The sequence below is a fragment of the Anas acuta genome, chromosome 6, assembly GCF_963932015.1.
Source record: "Anas acuta chromosome 6, bAnaAcu1.1, whole genome shotgun sequence".
Classification (NCBI taxonomy): Eukaryota; Metazoa; Chordata; class Aves; order Anseriformes; family Anatidae; genus Anas; species Anas acuta.
Genome location: NC_088984.1, coordinates 20,853,278 through 20,876,707, shown reverse-complemented (window position 1 = coordinate 20,876,707; position 23,430 = coordinate 20,853,278). Strand labels below are relative to the sequence as shown.

The 23,430-nt window shown below is 38.4% G+C and overlaps 1 protein-coding gene across 4 annotated transcripts in view; it reads left to right on the top strand.

The window, feature by feature from the left end:
- The window catches only part of TLK1 (tousled like kinase 1), a 68,619-nt gene that overhangs the window by 5,790 nt on the left and 39,399 nt on the right, over positions 1-23,430 (top strand). For 3 of the 4 annotated variants that reach the window (XM_068685659.1, XM_068685658.1, XM_068685660.1), the window contains 2 exons: positions 21,079-21,197; positions 22,953-23,024. In XM_068685659.1, the coding sequence (XP_068541760.1) occupies positions 21,084-21,197; positions 22,953-23,024 (186 nt within the window). In that variant the 5' untranslated portion in view covers positions 21,079-21,083. Of the gene's footprint in view, positions 1-4,028; positions 4,086-21,078; positions 21,198-22,952; positions 23,025-23,430 lie in introns of those variants that run through there. The other variant, XM_068685662.1, reaches the window with a different exon arrangement.

The window sequence follows — 23,430 nt, the reverse complement described above, 5'->3', positions numbered from 1 at the left end:
AATACGGGCTATCGGGAATTTACGATAACTATTTGTTATTTTAAATAACATATGTGATCGTATAGCTAGATCTCGTGCCACATAAGTTTCTTGACTGTTGACTGCTTTGTGGCTGCCTATAAGGAGAGTGCCCATAAGGAGACCAAACTGGCGAATTGGAGAGTGCTGTTTTGTAAATGGGGGATGACAAGGCAGAGGGAAGAAGTCTGGGGAGGGATGTGTGAGTATCTTGGAATAGTTCCTCTTCAGGGGCTGAGGCAGAGCCCCAGTGACTGGTAGTCAGGCATGGTGCTTTGCAGGTTGTTTTGTGTGCTTCTGGCTCTGAAGACTTCTGTTAAAAGCAGAACACCACCAAACACATCTCTGAATTGCCATGGCAGGAACATGAAGGTGCACATTTAGAATTTGAACCCAAGTTAACATATGATGACAACAGGGTAAATAACCTCATTATTTATTAAGCACTGTTTGAAGGAATAATGTTGTATGTGTAGCAAACTTTGGTGATAATTATTTCTTAATTTGATTTATATACAGTATTTGTATTCATTGTTACCTAAAATATGATGGTAGTTGTCCATCTGAGCATAGACATACAGGTTTTTGTTCTTCAAGTTTCCAGCTTAGCAAATGTTTGTAGGTACAGGTTTGTGTCACAAGTGCTTCATATAATGATATAGTGTTAGTACATGTGCATGAAACCTACCTTATTATATTAAAACTTGCATGTTTTTTTTTTTTTTTTTTTTTTTTTGGTAGTGTAAAAACTCAACTGTTTTATTTCCTTAACCAGTAAGCTCTCAGTAAGTTTGTTTATTGCCATTTCTTACCATTTAATTGTAGATGTAGAGCTTTGAGAATCTTATGGATTTGGCCGGTAAATGTGGGAATAAAGAAGAATGGGAGCATTTGCTGTTGAAGGTGATGGGTGTATATCTACATGGCATAAACACATCAATCGTATTTAGGCTGGCTACAGCAGGTGTTGTGTAAGGCTTAATGTTGTTCCACTGGTATGCACAGATTCTAGCTTGTGATATTACTGCTGTTTCTGTTGCAGATGTGTTTCTTACACTGAGCTAATGCCAAATTCTTACAAGATTTTATAGTGTACCCAAGTGAGAAGTGGAAAAAGACCTTTTTAATATGGGCACTTGTTTGAATCTGGTTTTCTGAAAGGCAAGTGTTGCAGAGAATAAAGCAAATTAATGTTCGTGTGATTGTTTTGTTTTAATTCTGTTTTAACTTGCCTAGAATGGAGTTTCCCATTAACCTATTCCATTTTAAATGGAGAGAGAATCGATATCTTTAAGGATAGGCTGTATTTATTTGTTATTACCTCCATTCAGATAACAAGCATGTTATTTCTCTGATTTTTTTTCTGTATTTTTTTTCAGTAAGTAAAATTTTTCTTTAGCAAGCTGAAATAATCTTGCTTCTTTGTAATAATTTTGTTCTGCAGTTATTGTTGATACTACCTTGGATTTTCTTCTAAATGGTTGTAAAATACTATTTTAAGTGCTCCTGGAAAAGACTGTTGTATGTCCATGGTCAGTAAGCTCTGTTTTGCTACCTGAAGAAAGGAGATTATGGAGACATGACTGGCTTAAATAGTTGTCTCTACTTTGTGTGTGTTTGACTGAAGGTGGCATTTTGAAGTACTACTTGTTCCTGATCCAGATTACTCCAACACTAAAAATATTGCCCCCACGCTGAAATTTTTGCACAAGTAAATGCTGGAGTTGAACTTAGTAAATACTATATGTTTATGAAGTAGAATATTTCCTGAACTGTGGCTCCACTAAAACCTAAAAGTATACCAGGGAAAAAGTTTTGTCTTTACAATCTTTACGAGCTTCTTTTTCATTGGCTTGGTGTGTTTTGGCTGTGGAAGAGGAAGAGGGAAATTAGGGTTGCTGGATTGCTCTAAGTAGAAATTAAAGTTGGGTAGGGAAAGAAAAATAATTACTTTTTCTTTTCTGTTTAGAATGTGTTGGTGGGGCAGTTCCATGGAGGTCCCGATGGTGACTCAAGGGTAGCCGTTAAACAGAAACTGGCCTTCAAAATACAGTCTGTTTTCTCGGGTGGGCTTGTAACTGAAAAACTTCTAATGGTTGCTAAAGATAGCAAGGGACGGGCACTGCACTTTGTGTTCAGTGTTTAAGGACTGAGTTCTGCAGCGGTGGAGAAGGGCTAGTGAGCATCAGAAAGTATTTTGGATCCTGCATGTCCTTTCTTCTTGACTCAGTCCGTATTGAGGTACTCAGTTTGGGGTAGAAGCCCAGGTTCTGTGTCCTTCCTGAGGAGCCTCTTGCTGGAGGTCTTCCTCCTTTCTTTCATTCCCAAGCAGAGCTTCAGAAGATGCCAGCGGGAAAACCGGGGCAACCAGCTGTTCCCAGGGGCGGACGCGGTAGGTGGCAAAAACGTGAGTGCTTCAAAGCTTTAAAAGAAGAGCAGTCCAAGTGTGCCCCAGGAGCAAGGGCAGGAGGGCTCGGCTGGGGCTGGGCGTGCTGGAGGCTGACGGTGGGCGGCTGCTGGGGGTGGGTCCACGCTGGGAGGGTTGACTGAAATCAGTGATTATATTACTAATTTTAATCATGGCTTAAATCAGCAAGCAGGAAATCCTGATTAAATAATTGTTTTTAATTTTATTTGCATTTGTGCTTAATTATTTTTCCCAAAGAAAAGTTGATTCTAATTGGTCTAATTTGATCACGCTTCTTGCTAGGCAGGGGGGGCGCATCTATATGCGTTTACTTAAGTGGTTACGCAGCTTAGATTCTTGGTGTTTAAGAAACATAATTCCCCATGCTTTAGATAGCTTTTAGCTAACTTTGTTAGCTAAATAAAACGAATCCTAATTGTGCTAGATACGTAAGAAGAAACAAACACATCCGAGTGTGTTTTGCGTTTAAAGCAGATTAAACAGAAGTGGAATCATCTGTAGTTTGTGAAATGAGTTAGTTGTTTCTGGCCACCGCGCCTTTCAAGATTTCAAGTTATCTGATCATACCCAGTCGCTCTTCCTTTGTTTGGGAGAGAACACCAAGACTTCTGCTTCCTGAATCGTCCATTGCTCTTTTGGTTCTGAGCGAAGTGGCTGCTGAACTGAAGGAGCTGAGCAGGCAAAAACAGCAGGAGCGGCTGCAGGCCTAGGTTGCTCGGGGCTTTGGCCCTCCCGTCTGGGCTGCGTGTGGGCACCTGCCAGCAGCATGGTACTGCCACCGTCACAGCAATAAGGTTTATGCTCTTCACATGTGTTTTTCACCTGTGTGAATTTAATAGGTCATAAACATGAAGCCTCGCCATAAATTACCATTCAAAATTAAGCTGAAATGTTTTAACACCAGGGGGTATTTCTAAAATACAGAAATAAGAAAAGTAACACATCCTATACTCCAAAGGCCTTCTTAACTTTAGGTGGGGAGGCTCCGAGGCTGACAAGTATCCTCAAAAGATTTGGAATGAAAGTTAGGGGTGGTTAGATGATTACAAGACTGTGATGGGAATCTAGTAGCTTTGGAATACGGAACTTCATTTACGGGAGCTTTTATGTGAAACTGAACATCAAGGGAGATGGTCGGTATTCCCCCAGGCCACCTCCACTTGCTGAGAGGTAGCAGCAGGAGCATTAAGAAATGGCTCTTGCCTCATCATATCTGCACAGCTTTGAGTGGGTGGAAGCTTAAAGGCCGCTGTGCTTTGTAATGTCCTTATGAACAAAGCACTCCGTACTTCAGGGTTTAAGAGATTGGGATGGTGGCAAGAAATTCCAGAGTGCCTTTTAGAGGAAATGAAGCCTGACTGTAATTACTTGGAGATTTGCAAGTACTGCATTCCCTTTCTTTGGACTTCTAATACAGCTATACCTGTAAGAAAAAATGAAGCAAAATGTCTCTTTTGAGGAAGAGCAGGAAATCTTGATGCCTTTAGAGAGAGATCTATTGTATGATACCATGTACGCCTAACCTTTTAGATACTTACCTAGTTTTATGCCTGTACCCTCAGCTCGTAACATGTAGATGCTTCAAGCACCGTGTCCTGCAGCTGTGGCTTCTGGTAGCTAACGCTTTATTTATTTTTTGGTAAGTCATAGACCTTTTGAATGATATGTATAAGAGCAATAAGTTGGAAAGTAATGTTAAACATACAAGTTCTTTTTTTTTTTTTTTTTTAAACTTGTATATGTCTGAAATAATATAATTCAGATCATGGTCCTGGACTTCACTCAGTGAGTTTCTGATGCTCTTGGGATCACCTGGAATTAATAACAGAGGCATTTTCTGTTTCTTCTTCCACCACTGAATGATGGGAGCTCTTGTTTGTAGGGAGACAGACTCAGGTGATGCCACAAGTAAAATTTCTAGTATGTCTTTCTTGCACCCCTGTGGCTAAGACTGAGTAGGCCTGTGCACTGTATACCTGCATATGATAAATGCTGCTTTGTAGTTAATACTGCATTCCCATCAGTTCCACAGTTTTGCCCTAAACTTTGCAGCTGTGTTTCAGCCAACGTTTGCAGATGTTTTTTGTTTGGTTGGTTATTTTTTTTGGTTGGTTGGTTTTGTGCCCTAATACCCTTTTTGTAGCTATTTGGGTCCCCAGGGAGATTTCAGTCTTTATTTCCTAGTTTATTCCTAGTGAAGGTGATGGGAGAAGAAGCATCCTTTAATAAGTTGGTGTATTTATTATAAAGCAATTGAAAACAAAATCCCCATGTTATTAATAATATGCTTTAACATTAGTAGAACCATGTCTTTTAAAATGAACTTACAGAGAATTATAACTAAAGCAATTGTTTAGAAAGTGTAATTTTATTTTGGTTGCTGGAGGTCTTTATTAGAAAATGCTTCTAGTCTTGATGGGTAATGATCTGTTTTTAACAGTTATATTAAAAGTTGTATAAAAAGATGTTACAGAAGTTCTGAAATTTTTTCAAAGTAAAAATTCTTTGGTATCTTTCATAATGTTCCCCATACTTTTGCCTTCCTTTTGTGCCTTATATGAAGATGAATGGCAGAATTATTTGATGGCAACTAATCCTACAGCTGATGTCCTTCGAACTAAACTTTGTGGCTTGGTGGAAAATAATCACATTTTGTCTTAGTTCAAATACGGTATTGGGAAGATAGTGTTCAATGTTATACGTTGTCCAATGAAGAAATACGTTTCAAGTAACCTCTTTCTTTCCATTTAGCGTTGTGCATATTGCAGTATGATGTCCCTTATTTGGGATAACTTTTCATTGGAATAATTGTATCAAAATGCTACATATATTAATGAGATTCATTGCTTATTTATAATACCTTGTGTTCTGTAGTGATTGACCATAAATCTCCACTTTGATCTTCTGATAATCCAATCCTTTCTGTGCATTGGTCACTGAGAATTAATTGAATAAGAAAACATACGAAGTCCAAGCATATCTTTAGTGTATGAAAGAGTTGTGAAATAAAGCATTTAAAGAGGAAATTTATTGGAAATGAGGTGGTGTAAAATGTGCTTAAATCAGTTGGAAATACAGTAATGCATTTGTCACATAGCATAGTGTCATTGCTAGCACATTCCTTAAATTAACTTTATAACCAGTGCACATTGATCTTCTAGTCATACTTGTTTTTTACCATCTTGTTCTCAGAAAAAGAACTTCAATCATTCTGTCCTAAACTTTGCTCACTTCTGTGTTTATTTAAAAAAATATATATTTTTTCAAATGAAAATTCAGTCAAACTCTAAGCTTTAGCCTTTCATGAAAGGTAAATGCAGGAAGGAGTGGGAGAAGTTCAGCGTGATGAAGTACCAGCTCAGCTTTCTTCATGTGTGCAATAAAAGGGGGAACAAAAACAGAAAAAACACACAGCAAAACATGTTGAGAGCATCAAAACAATGCTGCTTAAACCAAAGTGGGTCATTCTGGAAGGCTCAAAACAAGGAGATTGTGCTATGTGTTTTTATTAGAACTCTGCAAAAGGATAGTCTTCTCAGTATTTTCACAAGAGATGGGTTATGACAAGTCTTTAGTAGATAGTAGAAACTTTGATTTTATGGGAGAGAAAAGATCAAAATACTTTAAAATGCGTCTTTGCTTTCTCAAGATTTTGTCTAATTATTTTTTTCAGGAAAGAATCCCTTCTGTGTGCTTTCACTTTTTTAAGGTGTATCCAGGAAAGTGTCCTACTTTCTTTTCCCAGCCATTTTACCCCTGGTGTTTGCCCTTCACCAGTGAGGTGAGAGCCTGTACTGTAGTGAGAGGATAATCGTGATGATGGCGGTGGTATAGGTGATGTGCCTTCATTAAGTTGTTTTTTGGGTTTAGTTTTGGTGTTGATGGTTATGGATTATTTTATTGAAGTGGGTTGATTAGTACTTATCACTAGGGTTTTGCTTTGTTTTGCTTTTTTTTTTTTTTTTAAGTTTCCTTTGCAAGTCAGTTATTCCTTGAGCAGGGAAGTGGTTGGTATGTCTTTGATAGATATTTTAGAAACTTTTTGATTATTAGTGTTAAGCTTTAGTTTCAGTAGGTCTATTCATGGTACTGAACTGTATTAAAAAAGTTATCTTGCAAGTTATCCACAAGATTTAACTTAGAATAAAGTGGAGAAATCGTTATTATAGTACCTTTGTATTTAGTATTTTGAAGGCCACCTTAAGGAGTTGGATTTTTGTATTTTAGCATTAATATAGGGTGCCAATAGAAGTAATTCCTGAAGATGTGGGTTTAGAATTTTTAAATGAAATGCCAAAAAAGCACTTTTTTTTCTGTGCATGTTATTTTATGAGTTTGAAATCAAACTGTCTGTTTGATTTATCTCAACTTGTATAATCTGATTGCATGTTACATTTTTTAATTAAATGGTATTATTAAATGATTATGATGCTAATAATGCCTAAGATGGATAACACCAGTATACCATTGTCTTTGCTACCTTGTCAGATGGTATTTTGTATTCCGCATCCATACTTTTTTTCAGGCCTATGCTGTCACATCCAGAGCATCCAAGTGGTTAATATTAAGGAACAGTCAATTTTATGCATCATGCATGCACACACTTGCTTTTTGTGTATACAAAATACGTGTGCGAAGTCTCCATGAGCTGTTTGGTCATTTGGAATCCTGTTGTTGTTAGGACTCTTCATCCGCCATAGCAGTCTCATGAACACATTAAGCTTACTCGAACTTCGGTCCCTTTCTAGTAAGAATGTTCTAAAATCATGTTGTCTCTTGTTATGTACTTCTTCAAAACTTGTTTCATGATTTCAAATACACCATTTTGCTAAACCTGCTGGTGAGTGTTGCAGATAATACAAAATTTGGTTGCTAGATTAATAGTACTAGTTTTACCGTACTTGAGTTTTAGTTTTTTATAGATTGCTGTTTGCTTTCGACCAGAGAAATAAAAACATGTCAAGCTGAAAGAAAAATATTGTCTGTATATTACATTAGTATTATATTTCTTGTGTTTTTTTGTCCACTTGTTATCTTTGCAACATATATCTTAATTTGGGAACGAAATATCGAAGCTGTGATGGCAAAACAGTTTCCAGTAAATGACCTTAATAGTGATTTTTTTCCTTGTGTCGTGTGATTGAAAGCTGACCTGATTTGTTCTCCTGACTAAATCGCAGCGTGCTGTTCTCTGAGCCCTTTGCTTGTTTTGCTGTTCTAGAGAAGTGCAAATAACAGGCACTGGTCCCTGCCAGCATCTGACACCACCTTCCCAGCGTTTTTCTTAAATCTTCCTTCTTCATTTGTTTATACCAAAAAGAGAGGGAGAGGGGGACTGTGCCGGCTGCCATGTTGTTGTGATCATCATTGTTGCACCATCGGTTCCGTCATTCCGAAGGAAGGCAGGGTGTCAGGCAACACTACCAGGGACTCTGCCAGAAGGTGCAGGACCTGCCTGTGTGCTGGTGGTGCACCCACGTCCCACTCTCTGCACAGAGAGTGACATGCTTTCCCCAGCAGGCTCCCTGAGGCTGTGCCTTCCCACCACTGGTTTCCCTTTCTTACCAGCACTTGGCCACAAGCGTGACCTCCTGTGCCATCAGCGTGCTCTGCTTCCTCTCAGCTTCTGTGAACTTTAATTTTCCTCTTTGAACTGACAACCGCGTGCTCGGCCTTCGTGTTTGTCCCATACCGTGATGGCTGAGGAGTGCAAGCTGCCTCTGCGCTGGTTTTGCCAGCAGGACTTTGTTTTGCAAAGGGAAGAGGTGGCTGCTGCGGCAGCGACACCACCAGCACGCCCAGCGCTCAGGCACAACCCGAGGGGACGCTCGGGGACACGTGGCTTCAGGGGGAGAGCCTCCCAGGAGCTCCTCCCCAGCGTCCTGCGGTGTGCTGCCCAGCAGAAGATGAAACAGACTTCTAAGGTCATAGCGGATAGAGGTCCAAATGGAGGTTTGTGGTTTTTTGGCAATAACAGATCCTCTTAGCATTTCAGTCTTTAATAATGGAAATTCCTTGTGGTTTTTTAGACTTCAAGTTAAGACAGGTCATTACGATTGCTTTTTGTTACATCCATTGACTGGTTGAATCTACTGGTTTCTGCTTCCAGCTGTGCGGAGGTGTGTGGAAGAGTGTTCCTGACAAAAATAAAACATTTCTAGTAGGAATTCTCCCATTTGATAAATAATCATTAGCACAACTAATAATGTTAGCTTGTAATCAGAAAACTATTACGTGAAAGTAGTAAGCGAAGACTGAATCAGTGATTCAAGTAACTAGTAGAATACGTAGTGTGAGTAGCTGTTAAGGATTGAAATTAGTGTCATCAGAGACTCAACTGCTGTGTTATTTTTTTAATTTTAAGTTATACCCAGACCTGCACAGCGTACTCAGTCACTTGCGTCAGCACATGCCCCCCACACTCAGAAATTTGCTTGAGCATTTTGGCGCAGCGGTGCCCCTGGTGCTGGCGCTACGCGGGAGCCGGGCGGGATGGCAGGGACTGCTGCTGGCTTGCCTACCCTCATCCCCAGAACACTGCCAGTGAAACTTTCTTGCTCCTGATGGGTTTGGGGTTAGTGAATTTCACTCATTGTTAAAGTTTAGTCATCCTCAGGCTTTTCCTGTCTGAGGCCATGTTGCCAGGGAAGGGAACGGGTGTGTGAGGGGTGCCCAGTGCCTGTACGCGCAGGCGCTGGCCTGCTGGGGCTGCAAGGGTGTGCCTGGCGTGGCCCTGCCTCCTCTCCCAGTCTGTTGCAGACTTAATGCTGGATTCATTCTGGTTTTTAAAGTATCCTTGATGCGGTCAACTTGGGGTGTAGTTACCTCCAGCATCAGGGTTGTAGAACCAGAAGGGTTAAACATATGCTGGGTGAAATGCATCCCAATTCACCAGCCATTTGCTCCTGGTAGCACAAACTGGTCTGTCTCTGTCAAGTCACCTGTAAGGAGGAGGCTCTGGGAAGCTTACTTCAGCCGTCCGAGGATCTTCGTGGTCCTCCGTTGCCTGAGCTCTGTGAAGGAGAACTGCTTTCTCTCTCATTGGTTGGGGAGGAGAGCTTGGGTCACACTTGTTCTTAAGTTATGCTTGCTGTGGTCCTCAGAAGCCAGTGTAATGACATCAGCCTTTAAAGTAAGTGCGGTTAGTTCTGTAGTGCTACAAGTACTATGCAGCTGTGTTTTCAGGTCTTTCTACATGGTGGATGTTGTTAATTACACGTTTTTACTAGTGTCTTGAATATGTATGTTTTATTTGCCACATTGAAGACTAAGAGCTGCTCTTTCCTAACCCCTGGTTGTTCTCGGGGCTTTAACTGCACTGATGTTACAAAACTTAATCCAAGTGATCACAGGCTTTGTTCCATGAGGTCCGTTCTTTATTCAGCGTGCAAGATGGGCAGTCCTCAGGAAAGAGCCGTGCTGAAAAGAATGAGAATCCCTTCTTTCTTTGTTCTAAAACTTAAATGAATGAAAGTGATAGTATAGCAGAAAAGAAAGCTGGTTTAAAATTAGGCAAAGTACTAGATAGGAGAAACAGCTGTAATGCAGATTTCTTTAATGATGATGCTGAGCAAGACTAAAACCAGATTTCTGACAAATGATTACATATGATGTTTCTTTGTTTTTGAACTGGGTGGGTGCTGAATTAGAAATTAAAACATTTTTTCTTTTAGCCCTGAACTTGATTTTTCACTGATTCATGTGTGATTTCATACTAGACTTTTTTTTTCCATCTCTGTAGGATGGAAGTAATGCTGCAAGGTCCTAGGAAAATGTAGGTGTAGTCAGTAATGTATTGGTGTATGTATGTAATTTATTTGGAGCTGTGTTCTGAGACACTCCTCCTTATGAGGGGCATTGAGGAAGTGAATTTCTTGCTGTATTCAGCAAAAGCTTGGATTCTCTTGTCAGTTAGAGACGGCTGCTTGAGTAAATTAAAAGAAAAAATAAAGGAAAAGAAAAGAACAGAAAAAGAGGAACATATCTAGTTGCCTGATTCTTTAAGCACCACCTAGCCTCTAGACAGGGTGCCTACAAGAGACAAACAGCGATCAGTCATGCAGTTGGCGTGGCCTTACTCAGCACAGGGGGACGGAGCCACCGTTGCATGAGCTGCCTGGTGTCGTGCTGTTTTCTCAGCAAGCTTGTCGAAACTCTTGATGTAAATTTTGTTTGTTTCAGTTTCTAGTGTTTTATGTGCTGTGTGCTGTACGGGTATTTCAAAAGGAAAAATTAACAGTGTTGATGTGAGGTTAAGACCATTTTTCTTAAAATAGCGTTGCTGAAAAGCCAAAATGGCATATGAGGCTTGTGGTTACAGTCAGAGGTGAGTCGACTGTCCCTCTTTAATCTTAGAGGCTTGATAATTTCTTTTCTACATGTTTGCTGTGAAACTGTAGCCTGATACATAAGTATATGGGGGTTGAAATTTGGTCGATCCCAATGTTATGAAAGAAATAGATGAATGTAGTTGGAAGGACTTGTTTGATTTCTCACTAGCAGCGCGAGGCTCGCCTGTAGCAGTGCAGGTGGGAGCAGCGAGGGGAGGGGAGGTGACTGTGCCGGAGAGGTTTGGAGATCACAAGGGCAGAAGTGGCAGTAGGAGCTACGGAAGTAAGGCGATTAGGAAGTTTGGGGAATTAACAACTGAAACACGCTCCTATTGCCACAGATACAGCTTTCAAATACCAGATAACTTGTGTTGAAACTGGGAAGTATGAGATTCTATGAAATTGTTTTTTATGGCCACCTTTTTACCCTATGGATAACTTCCAGACAAATTTATTTGGGGAAAAGGTGTGTGGTTTGTTTGTTCCTTCATGGCTCGCTTTTTCTGTGGAGTGAGCAAGAGAGGCAGAAAAATGCTGCGGGGAGGGGCACTGCTCTCCCTTCCTGCTTGGTAGGTGACCTCTGCTTTTAACTTCCTTTCCACTCCTTCCTTAGATAGCAGAAGCTGCTGTTTATTTTTGATATGTACAAAAGGCCTGTGCCATTTTAAATTCTTGCAGAACAGCCATTTCGTGGGCTCAAGCATTTAGGGCTCCTGGTTTGTTTCCTTATAACTGAATGCAGCAAATGAAATGTGCTGTACTTTCTAGTATTTCTCTAGGTAGATGTTTCTTCTTCATGACTGCTCCGGGCTTTTAGTGCTTTTCAACATAGAAATAGAGGGGGGATGGAAAGAAGTGAGCTTTTGTTGAAAGTGTGATGCGCTTTTTTGGTGTATCACAAAACTCGTGTTATCCTGTGACCTGTTAGTCAGTGTTACCAACAAGTGACCCATAAACTTGCAGCTTGCTTCTCCCTGCCTGCTGCCTGTTCCCCAAAGGGGACAGGGAGCATCTGTTTTTTTTTTTCTGCAAATGAAGCTGAAGAGGGCAAATTCTGCTTCTGTCTTTCTGTCTGGATACCCTTTATAGCACTGTCTGGGAGCAGCAGTAATTGCTGCAGATTCCTCTGCATAGAGATGAGAGGGGAGCTGGTAGAGACGGGCAGACAGCATGTCACCTGCATGTGTTTGGCCCAGGCAGTACTGTTTTTTCTCTCTCTTGACATAATGTTGTGTTCAAGGCAGATGTGTGCTACCTAGAAATAGTCTTTTAGTGTTTCTGCCACAGATGTCTTACCATAACTTTGGCCAAAACCTTAGTCTCTTTCTGTAAAATGGAAATAGGCTTTTCCTAACTTACAGGGGAATAGTATGCATAAACTTCTCTGTGTATTGTTTATTTCTTTACTGGTGTACTTATATACTACAGTGCAATATACCGACACCGTTCTGTTGTCCTATGGGGGCAGTATGTGGACGTTTTAACTTTTTGATTCACCAAGCATCTCCAGAAGACTTAAACAACAAGAACAACAAAAACAACAAACCCTAAGTGGTGCTGTCATGTTTTCTTCTAGTCTTTCTTCTAACTTGATAGAATACATCCATACGAACAATATCTTCAATGTATTTTTTTCCTTAACCAAAATGTTGTCATTAACTCTAAAGAAAGGAAAGTTACTGCTTTTGACCTTACAGTGAAGTCTTCCATTTCCAAGAGGAAGTTGCCTGGAACCTAGAGATGATTGCTTAAGGCTTTAAAGGAGACTCTAGAAAGTGCAGTACCATGTTCATGCAGTCACAGATTATTATAGTGGTGAGAGATGACCAGAAATGCCAGGAGGGTGTGCTAGTTGCTTACCCAGCTGCTGCCAGCCCAAACAGTTGTCTTGAACAAAACTTTATTAAAAGCACTTTAAATGAGTGCTTTGTACTTCTGATTATTCTGTCACTGTAGCAGATGTTCAGATGCTGTCATTGAAAAAGAACTTTACTGAAGATGTACAGATACTGAATAACACATGCATTTGTTCTAAATGGACTAAATGCTTAGAGTAGTAGTTTGGACAGCGAGAGTGAACTAGTCAGGTAACTTGCTCTCGGGTATCACTGTCATCAGCTGTGACCAACAGAAAATGATCAGTGAATACTGTTAAGCTTTCTTGTTTCTTTGATATACATGGGATCTAACAGTTCACTATGAAGTGGTAGAAGGTAGTGGTATTCAAAAGCCATCAGTCATCCTGTTGAGTCAGAACCTGCTCTTTGATCACTTTTGGTAATCAAAAGTAATCCAAAGAACAATTGCAGGTGAGTAATCTGGATTTCAAAAAATATGGCAAAATACAGCACTCAACATTAAATAGCAACAAGTTTCAAAAGAATAGATACTATTCCCTATAAATAACATATTCAGGATATCACCAGTCTAGTTTGTAGATGTTCGGAGTGCTCAGTTCTTTGTCAGTCTTTTTCTGCATACAGTATTGTAGCCAACAACACGGGAAGTCTGTTTTTAGCAGATATTTTACTATTTAAGCTCTTAGACTTATTCTGAACTCATACAACTTTTTAAGTAGGACATATCCAGAAGGGTTGTTATTCACTGATAATACTTCTCTGTGGAGTATATTATTATTTAGTGCCTTTTTTGTTTGATACAGGAAGGTCTTCAAGATGGGAAAAGATTTGGGGTTTCAACACAGGACATACACTCAGCTTTTCCCTAGCACAATATTGTTTTTAAGTCTAGAAGAGATTACTGGACATGGACAAGGATCTTGGGCAAGTTCTTTGTCCAAGTGGAGTGTTCTGCTCTTTGGGCACAGCAGGTACTTCTGTTACTATGACCATGAACTGATCTGTTGAATTCAGTTTTTCTCTAGTTAAGGACTGTAAAGGAGAGGGGAAAATACGGCGATACTTATTTTCAAAAGGTAGCCTCCTTACCGCTCTTGAGGGTTGACCGTTCCAAGGTAAAGGATTTCAAGATTTAGTAATACACCATATGTTCTTTCAGTTGTCCTTTTCCCTTTGTTCATCAAGCTAAACTTTATTCAACAGACTCAGGAAGGACCTTGTCGTGGTTCTGTTGCTCATAGCGTTATTTGCTATGCTAATGCTTCCTGTACATGGTGCAAGTGGAGTTGTATTAGTAGCTTGGAAAATGGTTGGGTAGGTGCAATGTTGAATGTTCTGTGTTATATCTTATTGTTAAAAATTATTCTATGCTTGTCAACTTCTATCATTAAGATAGGAAAAAAAAAAAGCAAAAATAATGATGTAGTAATTTCAGGGGCAAAGTGGGAAAAAAAATGTTCTGTGACAAATTCCTGCAAGAAAAGGTAGCATAAAGAAAAGTCTGGCTAAAGACTTATCTATTGTAAGGACTTGTGTCAAATTAAGTGTTGAATCTTGTCTTCTGCATAATGAACAGGATTGGAATGAGATGTGGCATGCCATTGTTTCAAATGAGTATTTCAAAAAAGCTTTGGTAGCTTTCAAACCCATCAGCATCATCAATTGTACTTCAGTCTTAGAAGATGTCATAGACATACATGTTGTATATTCTCAGGTTTGGAATATAATTTTTAAAGGTGCTCAACCAGCTGTTTTTCTTCTTTCAAGTATTTCTCTTGCCTACATTAGTGCTTATCTTTCATAGGTACTGTGCTGCACATGTTGTGCTTACACTGGTGCAATAGATTTGTTGCCCACGGCGCTGAAGGAAAGCCCAATTGCTTTTATGCAGTATGTAGCCAAGCTGCTGTCACTCAGAAATAAGAGCTTTTGGTTGCTTCAGGGGGCCAGCATGCTGTTCTTGAGTCGTGTATGGCTTTTGGGCAATTCGGTAGTACTTGCAGGGGATAGAACCAGAGGGGCTTAGAAAGGAGGTGTCTGTCACTGGCTTGCCTTGGACATAGTTACATGACCAGTTCAGCCCCACTGACAGCAGAATAGACCCTTGGGGAGTTTCTTGGGGAGCCATTGAGTTTCCGTCCTTGTGGCATGTGCCCACACGCATGAGTGTGTATTGTTGGTTCATAGCCAAAATGAAGGCTTTGATAAGCAACTTGTAAATCCATCTCTGCCTCAGCTGCCTACAGCTGTCTGATGAGACACATAACAGCCAAGGGATCCTTAGAATATGGTACCTAGCTGAAAGGTGGGAAGATCATTGGGTTGTTACCCACAAATGCCTCCTAGCTGATGTGGATGGATTTGGGCCAAGTGGTTTGTTCATAATTCTTTCTTTAAGATGTTTGTGGAGGTTCACTCAGGAACATTTCTCTGTAATTCACTTTTCCAGCTTGTTGGCCAGACAATTGAAATCCAAAAACTGGCAGCATATAGATGAAGTCTAAAGATCGTTAGAATTTTTTAGCGTTAAAGAATTGATTTCTGTTGGAGAATGATTTGTAGAAAATGGCTTATCTATCCGGCAGCTCTGGGCTGGTGAGCTGTTGGAAAAAGTGAAATAAACAACCTCCAAATAGCATTCAAAAAAAAAATAAAAAAAAATCTATGGTCATTTGGGGGGGACAGACTTCAAAAAAGACTCTGAAAAAGAAATAGATTGCATCTTGGGGTTTGGAGAGGAAGTACACAGAATATCTTCCTGACCTTACAGCACCAGGAGAATTAATGTTGAACATAAGAATGCATGTAACCCTAACCATCTGCTCTTCCTTATCAACTCTTTAGTTCAAGGGAAATCAGAAGTTGTAGGGGCTTTTTCTCCCCTTCAGAAGAATGTGTTTTGGTGTGTTTTTTTTTTTACTTTGTATTTTAACAAGATTGCATCCAACAATCATACAACTGTAACCAGCAGACAAAAGTCTTTATAAAAGTACTTTGGAAGTGGATTTTCAAATTACATTTGTCAAAACAAACAAAAAAAAACAGCTATCTTCTGATGTTTATAGGGAATATTTTTTTCTTATTTGTTAGATTTACTGTATTTATGTTCTTTAAGACCGAAGTTTTTCGGTTACATTTTTTTTTTTTTTTTTTTACTTCCTACAGGTTTTATATGGACTAAAGTCTGATCTATCTGCCTGCTAATTATGCAGCATTTTTCCTAAATAAAGCGTCCTCCTTCCCTTCTTAAAATACCTCCTCCCCCCAAACCACAACTCCGATAAGCAGTAGTTATATTTCACTTGCCTGCATTCTTTTGAACATTATCCCCATTTTAAAGTACCTGAGTAGCTTCAGAATCTTTTGGCTAGGTGAAGGGCTATAAAGACAGAGAAGTCTGAAGTTTGTTTGAAGTTAACTGTAAATCTGTAAAGGAAGGAGAGACAAAACACTTACTAACTTGAATTTCAGTTGCATTTCCAAGTAGTGCTTTTAGGAATGCTGTTTAAAGTCAATAATTTTCAGGCAAAATTGTGGCTTTATGTTGCTGGATTTTAAACAAGTAATTCAGTAAGGGTATCATCTAGTTCAGGTTGTTACTCATTGGAACCCATGTGGAAAAATCAGCAGACATGAATGATATAAAACAACTTGAGGTATGGGATGAGTTGTCTTACTGAAGTCACATCTTGTATGTTATTTAGGTTGCTCTTTTAAAAGCACAGTCCTTCTCATTTCAAGAGGATTGCTTTGTGAAATAAAAGAATATTAAGTGTTTTAAGTTCACCTAGGCACCTTATCAGTGGTAAGAAGTCTGTTAGTAAACAGAGGTAGAAGATAACTTGAGTAAGAAAAACTGTTATCATAGGTCTTCTTCCCTATCGCGGGCTTTGATGTTACCAGCTCAGGGACTGAGGAATACTGTTTTCACTACGTATTTAAAATGACTCTTGATCAGTGAAGTAGGTTCTGTTCTTTCCTGACCCTAGGTTTAGATAAGTATTCATTAGGAATTTCCTATCACTTGCAATCTTTTCAAAAGGTTAGTTTCACTTGAACATCAGGATGTATTTTTTTTCCCTATTCTACTGTTTCTACTGCTACCCTTTGACTTGAAAGTCTTCATTGTAGCTTGAAAGTAGTACTCTACTTTTTCAAGTTGCCTTTGTGGAAGTTATAGTATAATCTACCCAATATTTATGGTCTCCTATATAAAAGTTAATCCTCTGGAAAAGCCAGAGATTACAGGGATTTCTAAATTTCCAGGTTATGCGTTGTCATGGCTGATCTGTGGCTGTTTTTGTTACGTATTATGTAAGTGCTGCAAGTCTAGGGTCTTAGTAAACAATGTCCTATAGATTTTGGATATGTGACTATTGTTAGGAGGTATGTATAATTTGAGGTTTTTCTGTTTTAAATCTCGGATTGTATTCTGATGTCCCGTCGACTGGTGGTTCAGGTTGGATGGGACCTTTTTGACTCCAAAGGCCCTAGAGCTTGAATGCCTGTGGCCTTGGGCTTGTAGCTCACCCTGGATGGTGATGCACTTCAAAGCCTTCTACTGAGGGTGGGCTGTGTTTGTGCTGCTATCTTGGAATTGAATTCTTCCTTCTCAAATTACTGCTGGTTGGCTTGATGCCATCATACTAGCACCTCAACTTGTTTTCTTAACACATTAGTAGTTTTCAAGGCTGTCTCCAATGCTGTTTTCTGTGATTCCCCAAAACATGCTGTCGAAGAAAGATTTATCAGCACAGGTCAACTTTTTTTTTTTTTTAAATCATTTCTCAATTCCACAGCCTAAATGTTCTATTTTAAATGGAACAGATATTTTTCTAACCTAAAAATTAGGAAACTTGCATTCAGTCCATACAGTGTGATGTTTTTACTGTATGTTGATTTGCCTTGCTTTTTCACATGCTTACAGTTATAATTTAAAGACATGCTCCTTCACTGACTGCTTGTTCTGAGTTGCTTTATTGCTGAGCCATAAATAAAGTATAAGCTGTAATAAATAGAAAGTTTTACTATTTAGAAGAGAACTGGATCAACGTGACTTGTACTTGTCACTGTACCAAATACTTCATTTTCTTGGAGGCAGAATATTAGCTTGATTACCTTATTTTCTTGGAGAATGAGAAAGTCCTTTCTGGCTGCTTCTGCAGTAAGGAAGGCCAAGAATTTCAGAAGGATGAGAGAGAAGAAAGAAGCTGAGTATGTATTTTGTTGCTTTTGTTTGTTTTTGTTTCCCAAATGAGACTAAAGCATAGTTCAAAAGGAAGTACATGTGGATGCAGAGATGAGATGCATCTTCATGTTGGTAAGACTTTCAAGGAAATCAGTTGTGTAGCATTTTTTATGAGACTGCAAGAATTTAAAAGTCTGTAAAGCTTTCGTTTTATCTGCCGGTGCATGTGTATGACATGGTGTCATGATCAGTTGTTAAGAAGTTAAATTATTAGAGCATCAACAAAGTGGGATAAATATATTTTAGGATATTCCAATTTGAAATAAAGTTACTTAAAGACTATAAGAACTACATTACAGTGCAGTTACCATGCTAAATCTTGATGTTTCTAGTTCCAGAGATTGTTTGATACTTTTATTTGAACTTCTATTTAAAAAAAAGAAAAAAGTTTTCCAGGCTGCTTTTCTTACCATTTGAAATGTGTACCATTCCCCTCTCCCCCCCTCCCCCGAGTCTCTTTTAGCCAGGTATTAGTTAGATCTATTGATCTTAAGCATGCTACTGTCAGTGAAGAGAATACATGGTGGTGATATAATCAATGTTAATGTGAAGTGTTCCAAAACCAAACATTGGACATGAATCTCACGCCATGCATATTACCATAATACCTGAGTGTCTACAGGGAGTACATTAGGAAATTCTATTTACATTTGGGCTATTGTTGAACTGTCGTCTTCTCTTCAATAGATAAGTCTCCCTGCTGAAGTATTTTGTTTTGGAATTAAAAGCTATATGCATATAAGACTGCTGAAGAAACCAGACCAAACCAGTATGCCTTTCACTTAAGTGAAAGGTGGTTTGTGCCAGCCTTGAATTCAGGGGAGGGGGCCTCAATCTAATCTTAAGGGTTGTTCTCAGAAGAATCTAGCTTCTGCATAATGAACTTTATCTTCATTGTAGAAGGCTGACAATGTGTGAAGCTGTTGATCTTTCTTCATCTGGAAGCTGTAATTGATTGCCAGATAACAAGTGTCCATTCAGGGTAATAAGGGAGTCGAAGGTAAAGATTGAGGCTTGGAACTTGATTCCGTATTTAGTAGGAAAGAAACTTGTCTGATCTGTCAGGCCTTTGTGTTTCTGTCTGCAGCTCTGCTCTGTAGCCTAGCAGTGTTCACGGTAGAGATCATAGTATGCGTGTGTCCCAAAAGATCCAGTTTGTCATAGGTTAAGACTTACAGCAGAAGCTTCGGCTAAACTTTCTCCTAAAATGTCATTTATACTGAGGTGCGAGCAAATGTTTGGTCAAATTGTCATGTCTCTGCAAGTATTCATATATTTGGGCATTTGAGGCCTGGTGTACAGGTGTTGTTGCACTTAATTATTTTCTGGTTACCAGTTGTGAAAAATTCAAACTACTGTGGAGAATCCACTGATTTCTTACATCTCTGTTTTGGTAAGGTAAAAATACGATATGACTGAGGATACTGAATGCCATGCAAAAGCTTGCAATTTCTCCGAGTTTATAATTCTGACTTTTGACACAACCAATTGCTAAAGAAGTTATGAGACATTTGGACTTCTCAGAAGAGTTTTGGCAAACAAAAGTCCTTCACAGGACATTATAATAGGACTTTTATACTAGAGGCTGTGTAGGGTTCTGAAAGCTAAATTGCTGCAGAAGAACCCACCCCCCACCCTATCAAAATACACAGCAACTGGGTAGTGTTGGTTATTTTTTATTTTCTTAGATGACCAAAAGAAGCTTTGCAAAATCTTGTAGTGATTACAAGAAATAAAGAGAAGTTGCTTTTTAGGGCTCACTGTAATCATTTAGGTAATCTTTGAGTTTGTTGTTGTTATTTGGTTTTGGTTTATTTTTTTTTTTTGAAGATAGTGGGCATTTGAGTGGCAGCAGTTGGTAGGAATGCCAGTCTGTCATTTAGCATCATTATAAATATGCCTCAATAAAATGCTTGAGCTTTGAGTTGGTGAATTGGCTTTCAGAGGTAGGAATGAAGCTAGTTCAAGAAGTCTGTGAGTATATTTTTAAAACTATAGGTTTTGTTTATCTTGTTAGCAGCAGTAGGATTTATGAAATTTGTAGTTTCCATGAAAAGAGAATTCCAAAACCTTTTTTTAATAGTGCCATTTGAATGCACATGGTTATTACTTTCAGTCCTTTTTGTACTATTTTTCTGACTGTGTGTTGTCCTGTGGGATTGAAAAGCACAAAGTTGGTAGTTGTATTTTAGTTGAAAAAATAAGGCTACAGCATTTTGTGAGGTACTAGAGGGATATGTCACTAAAATACTTCATAAAGACTTTGGCATTAAATAACTTATTTAAAATAAAGCAACTGAAATGTTTCCAATTTGAAGATAAACTGAATGTTCAAGTAGTTGAAAAGACAAAAACAAAGAACACAGTTTGTGTAAATACAGAAGGCTATTTGTCTACATGATCTTTAAGACTGATTAAACAGTCGTAAGTGATTTAAATACAAATTAGAAAGCTGCACATCATGCTCGTGCTACACATGCTCGTGTAGGCTGAGCTCATCAGAAGCTCCTTTTATTCCCCCACTTCCCCTTATCTTCCTTCCCCTCCTGATGCCAGGAGCACTGCTTTACCTCCTCCTGGCAGCATCTGTAGGAGGCACCACCTGTACAAGGGTCTCTGCTTACTCCTGGCTCCTTACACATTGCTGATGCTGCTTCTTGATTGTCTGCCTTCCAAATAATACCGCATTTCCTTGTGTGTGCTGCAGACTATGGTTTATGTCCTCATTTTCCCTTTTTCCTGTGATTTTTACTTGACTTGGATATTGATATTGTGATAGTCTAAACAATTTAAATAATACAGTGATCAGGGGGATTTGCTGAATTGGGAGGTTTTATGCTGGAAAATATTTTGCTTTTGTCGCTAGTTTTTTGTGTTTTTTTTTTTAATAGCTATAAATAGTTACCTAGTTGGCGTATCACACACTGCAGGCTCCATGACTCTTAACACGCCTCTAACAGATTTTAGTTTTCACCAAAATTGACAAGGGTATTCTGATACATGGAAGTTTACCCAAAATTTCTAGAATTCATTGAGTTAATTTGTTACTAAGTAACAGATGGTGAAACATTGACAAGTCAGTGGCATAAATCCTATCTTTGAATAGACCGGTGACATTTTTGGCTTTTTTGTAAAATACTTCACTGCAAGCAAGCTTTTTAGGGAATATAATGATTTATTTTATTTTATTTTTAGGAGCAATGGATGAGCTTCATAGCCTGGACCCAAGAAGACAGGAACTGTTAGAGGCAAGATTCACAGGAGTAGTGAGTGGCAGCACTGGGAGTACTGGAAGTTGCAGTGTTGGAGCTAAAGTAAGTTCTAAGAGCAGGTTACTCAGATCTGCTGTCTTTGAAATGTTATCTTATAGTGTCTCACTTATATATTGCCCATGCTATTTACTTGTAAAAGTACTGGAATGTAGTAGGGTCTCAGAAAAATCATTGTTAGTTGGTGATTTTGGTTTAAGATAGGATTGTTTATCCTGAAATGATCTATGACCATATGAACATTGAATTGTTCTTAAAAACACCGAAAAATGGAGTTATACAGGCTTTTTCATGGTTTTGTTCTAGTGTACGTGTGATCAGAGGTGGAAGTTTTTCCCAATATTTAAATGGAGCTGTCTCTTCTGCAGATGGCCAATTATTTAACTGTTTTGTGTGAAATAGACTCACAGAGTCGTGTGTGACCTATGTTTCCAAAATTAAACTTGTTTGAAGACTGATATATATGTAGATTAGCAAAGCCGTATTCCTTCAACTTTTCCAGGCATTTATATCAATTTTACGTACTTTCATTATACACTTTTTGCAATGTGTCCATTTATGTTAAAACCAAGATACAACACTTCAGTGAAAACCTTATGAACATTAAATAGTATGGCTTAATTACCTTCCAAATGTCATATATTACCATTCAGTTAACACATCTGCAAAATAAATCTATCTTTATAACAAATTCTATTCAAACTTACTTCAATTTCTAATTTTCTTCAATACTGTTGCCTAAACAGGGTTACTTCATTTTGAGTCATTTGACCCTGATGACCAGATACTGAAAGATCACAAAGAACAAGTACACATAGGCATTTTTAAACTAGAGACTGTTTTAGGGGGGCAAACCGTTTTTGTGTGTGTGTTTTTAGTGGTGTTTTTCTAGAAATCTTAATTCAGACGTGATCTAGTTATTCAGAAGATGTCACAGATCTATACTGTCCTGCAAGCTGATGCAGCGCTGGAATTTAATGCTTTGAAGCAAGCTGAGCGTGTGCCTTCAGAATAGTTGTTTTACTTCAAAGTATTTGTTCTGCCTTCCTATATGGAAAAAGAGAATAATCCAGCATTATAACATTTTTTTTATTTAAAAAAAAAAAGCTCAACTTACATTAACAGTTTTTCGTAAGTGAATACGGAGCAGACTCTTTCAATAGAATGTCCTTGTCATTCTTTGTTGAAAAGATCTTTGGATAAATCAGCCTTAGAAAAAGAATAAATACTGTAATTTGAAACTATTTCAGTTTTTTTCTTTTTTTGCTCCACTAGTCTAAATTTGTTGTAATAGGGGATATATTTTGTTGTAAAAATGTACAATGATATTGTCAGTAGCTTGTATTTTTGCTGTTGAATGGATTAAGGAACTCTCTCTACAATAGCCTAGTGCCTGTCTTGGAGAAAACTAAAACATCATTTATTTTGAAAATTAAAATTATTAGTAGCTTCCAACACTTTAAGCAATATTGGATGTATAAACACATTTGTTGGAATCATTTTGTAGGGTTTCTCATTTAATGTTTTGCTATTTCCAAACGAGACTGAAACAATTTTGATATTTTAGTCGTTTTTTGTTTTTCTTGGCTTAAAAGAAACTAAAATAGAGAACCATGTCAAAACATACACGCATCAAGTTTCTTATCCCAGGGATATTACAGGGACTCTTATAGCTAATCATTTTTTCCTTACAAGCATGAAATTTGATCACCGTTAATTTTTACAACTGTGAGTGATAATAAAGGACTAGCTGTTTTATAAATGTGTATGTAGTATTTGGTATTGTATTTTTCTTGGTAGGCCTCAACAAATAATGAAAGTTCGAATCACAGTTTTGGAAGCTTGGGATCTTTAAGTGATAAAGAATCAGAGGTAAGTATACTGGGCGTATTTATTATTACCTAGAAATTTTAATGCTTGCAAGGCATAATTTATATTCCACTTGGCTTTTAAAGTAAAATACAAAATACACATCTAGATAGGAGAAAGCATGCATTACTAAAAAGTACTGTTCTTTGGCTTTTAGTCACAAAACTAGATTTTGTTTACTAGTTTCTTCTGGTTTACCTATCTAGTCATGCAATGAGGATAAATACTACAGCTTTTGGTGCTGAAAATGCTTAAATACTTTGCTAACTTTTTTTCGAATAAGTAGTAATGCTTTTCATCGGCACAGATAAACTTTGACTAAGGTTTTGAAAATATATTTGTAATACTTGGTGTAGTAGAATATCATTTTACAGCTGGACACGTGGGATGCAGAGGCAAGATGTTTTTT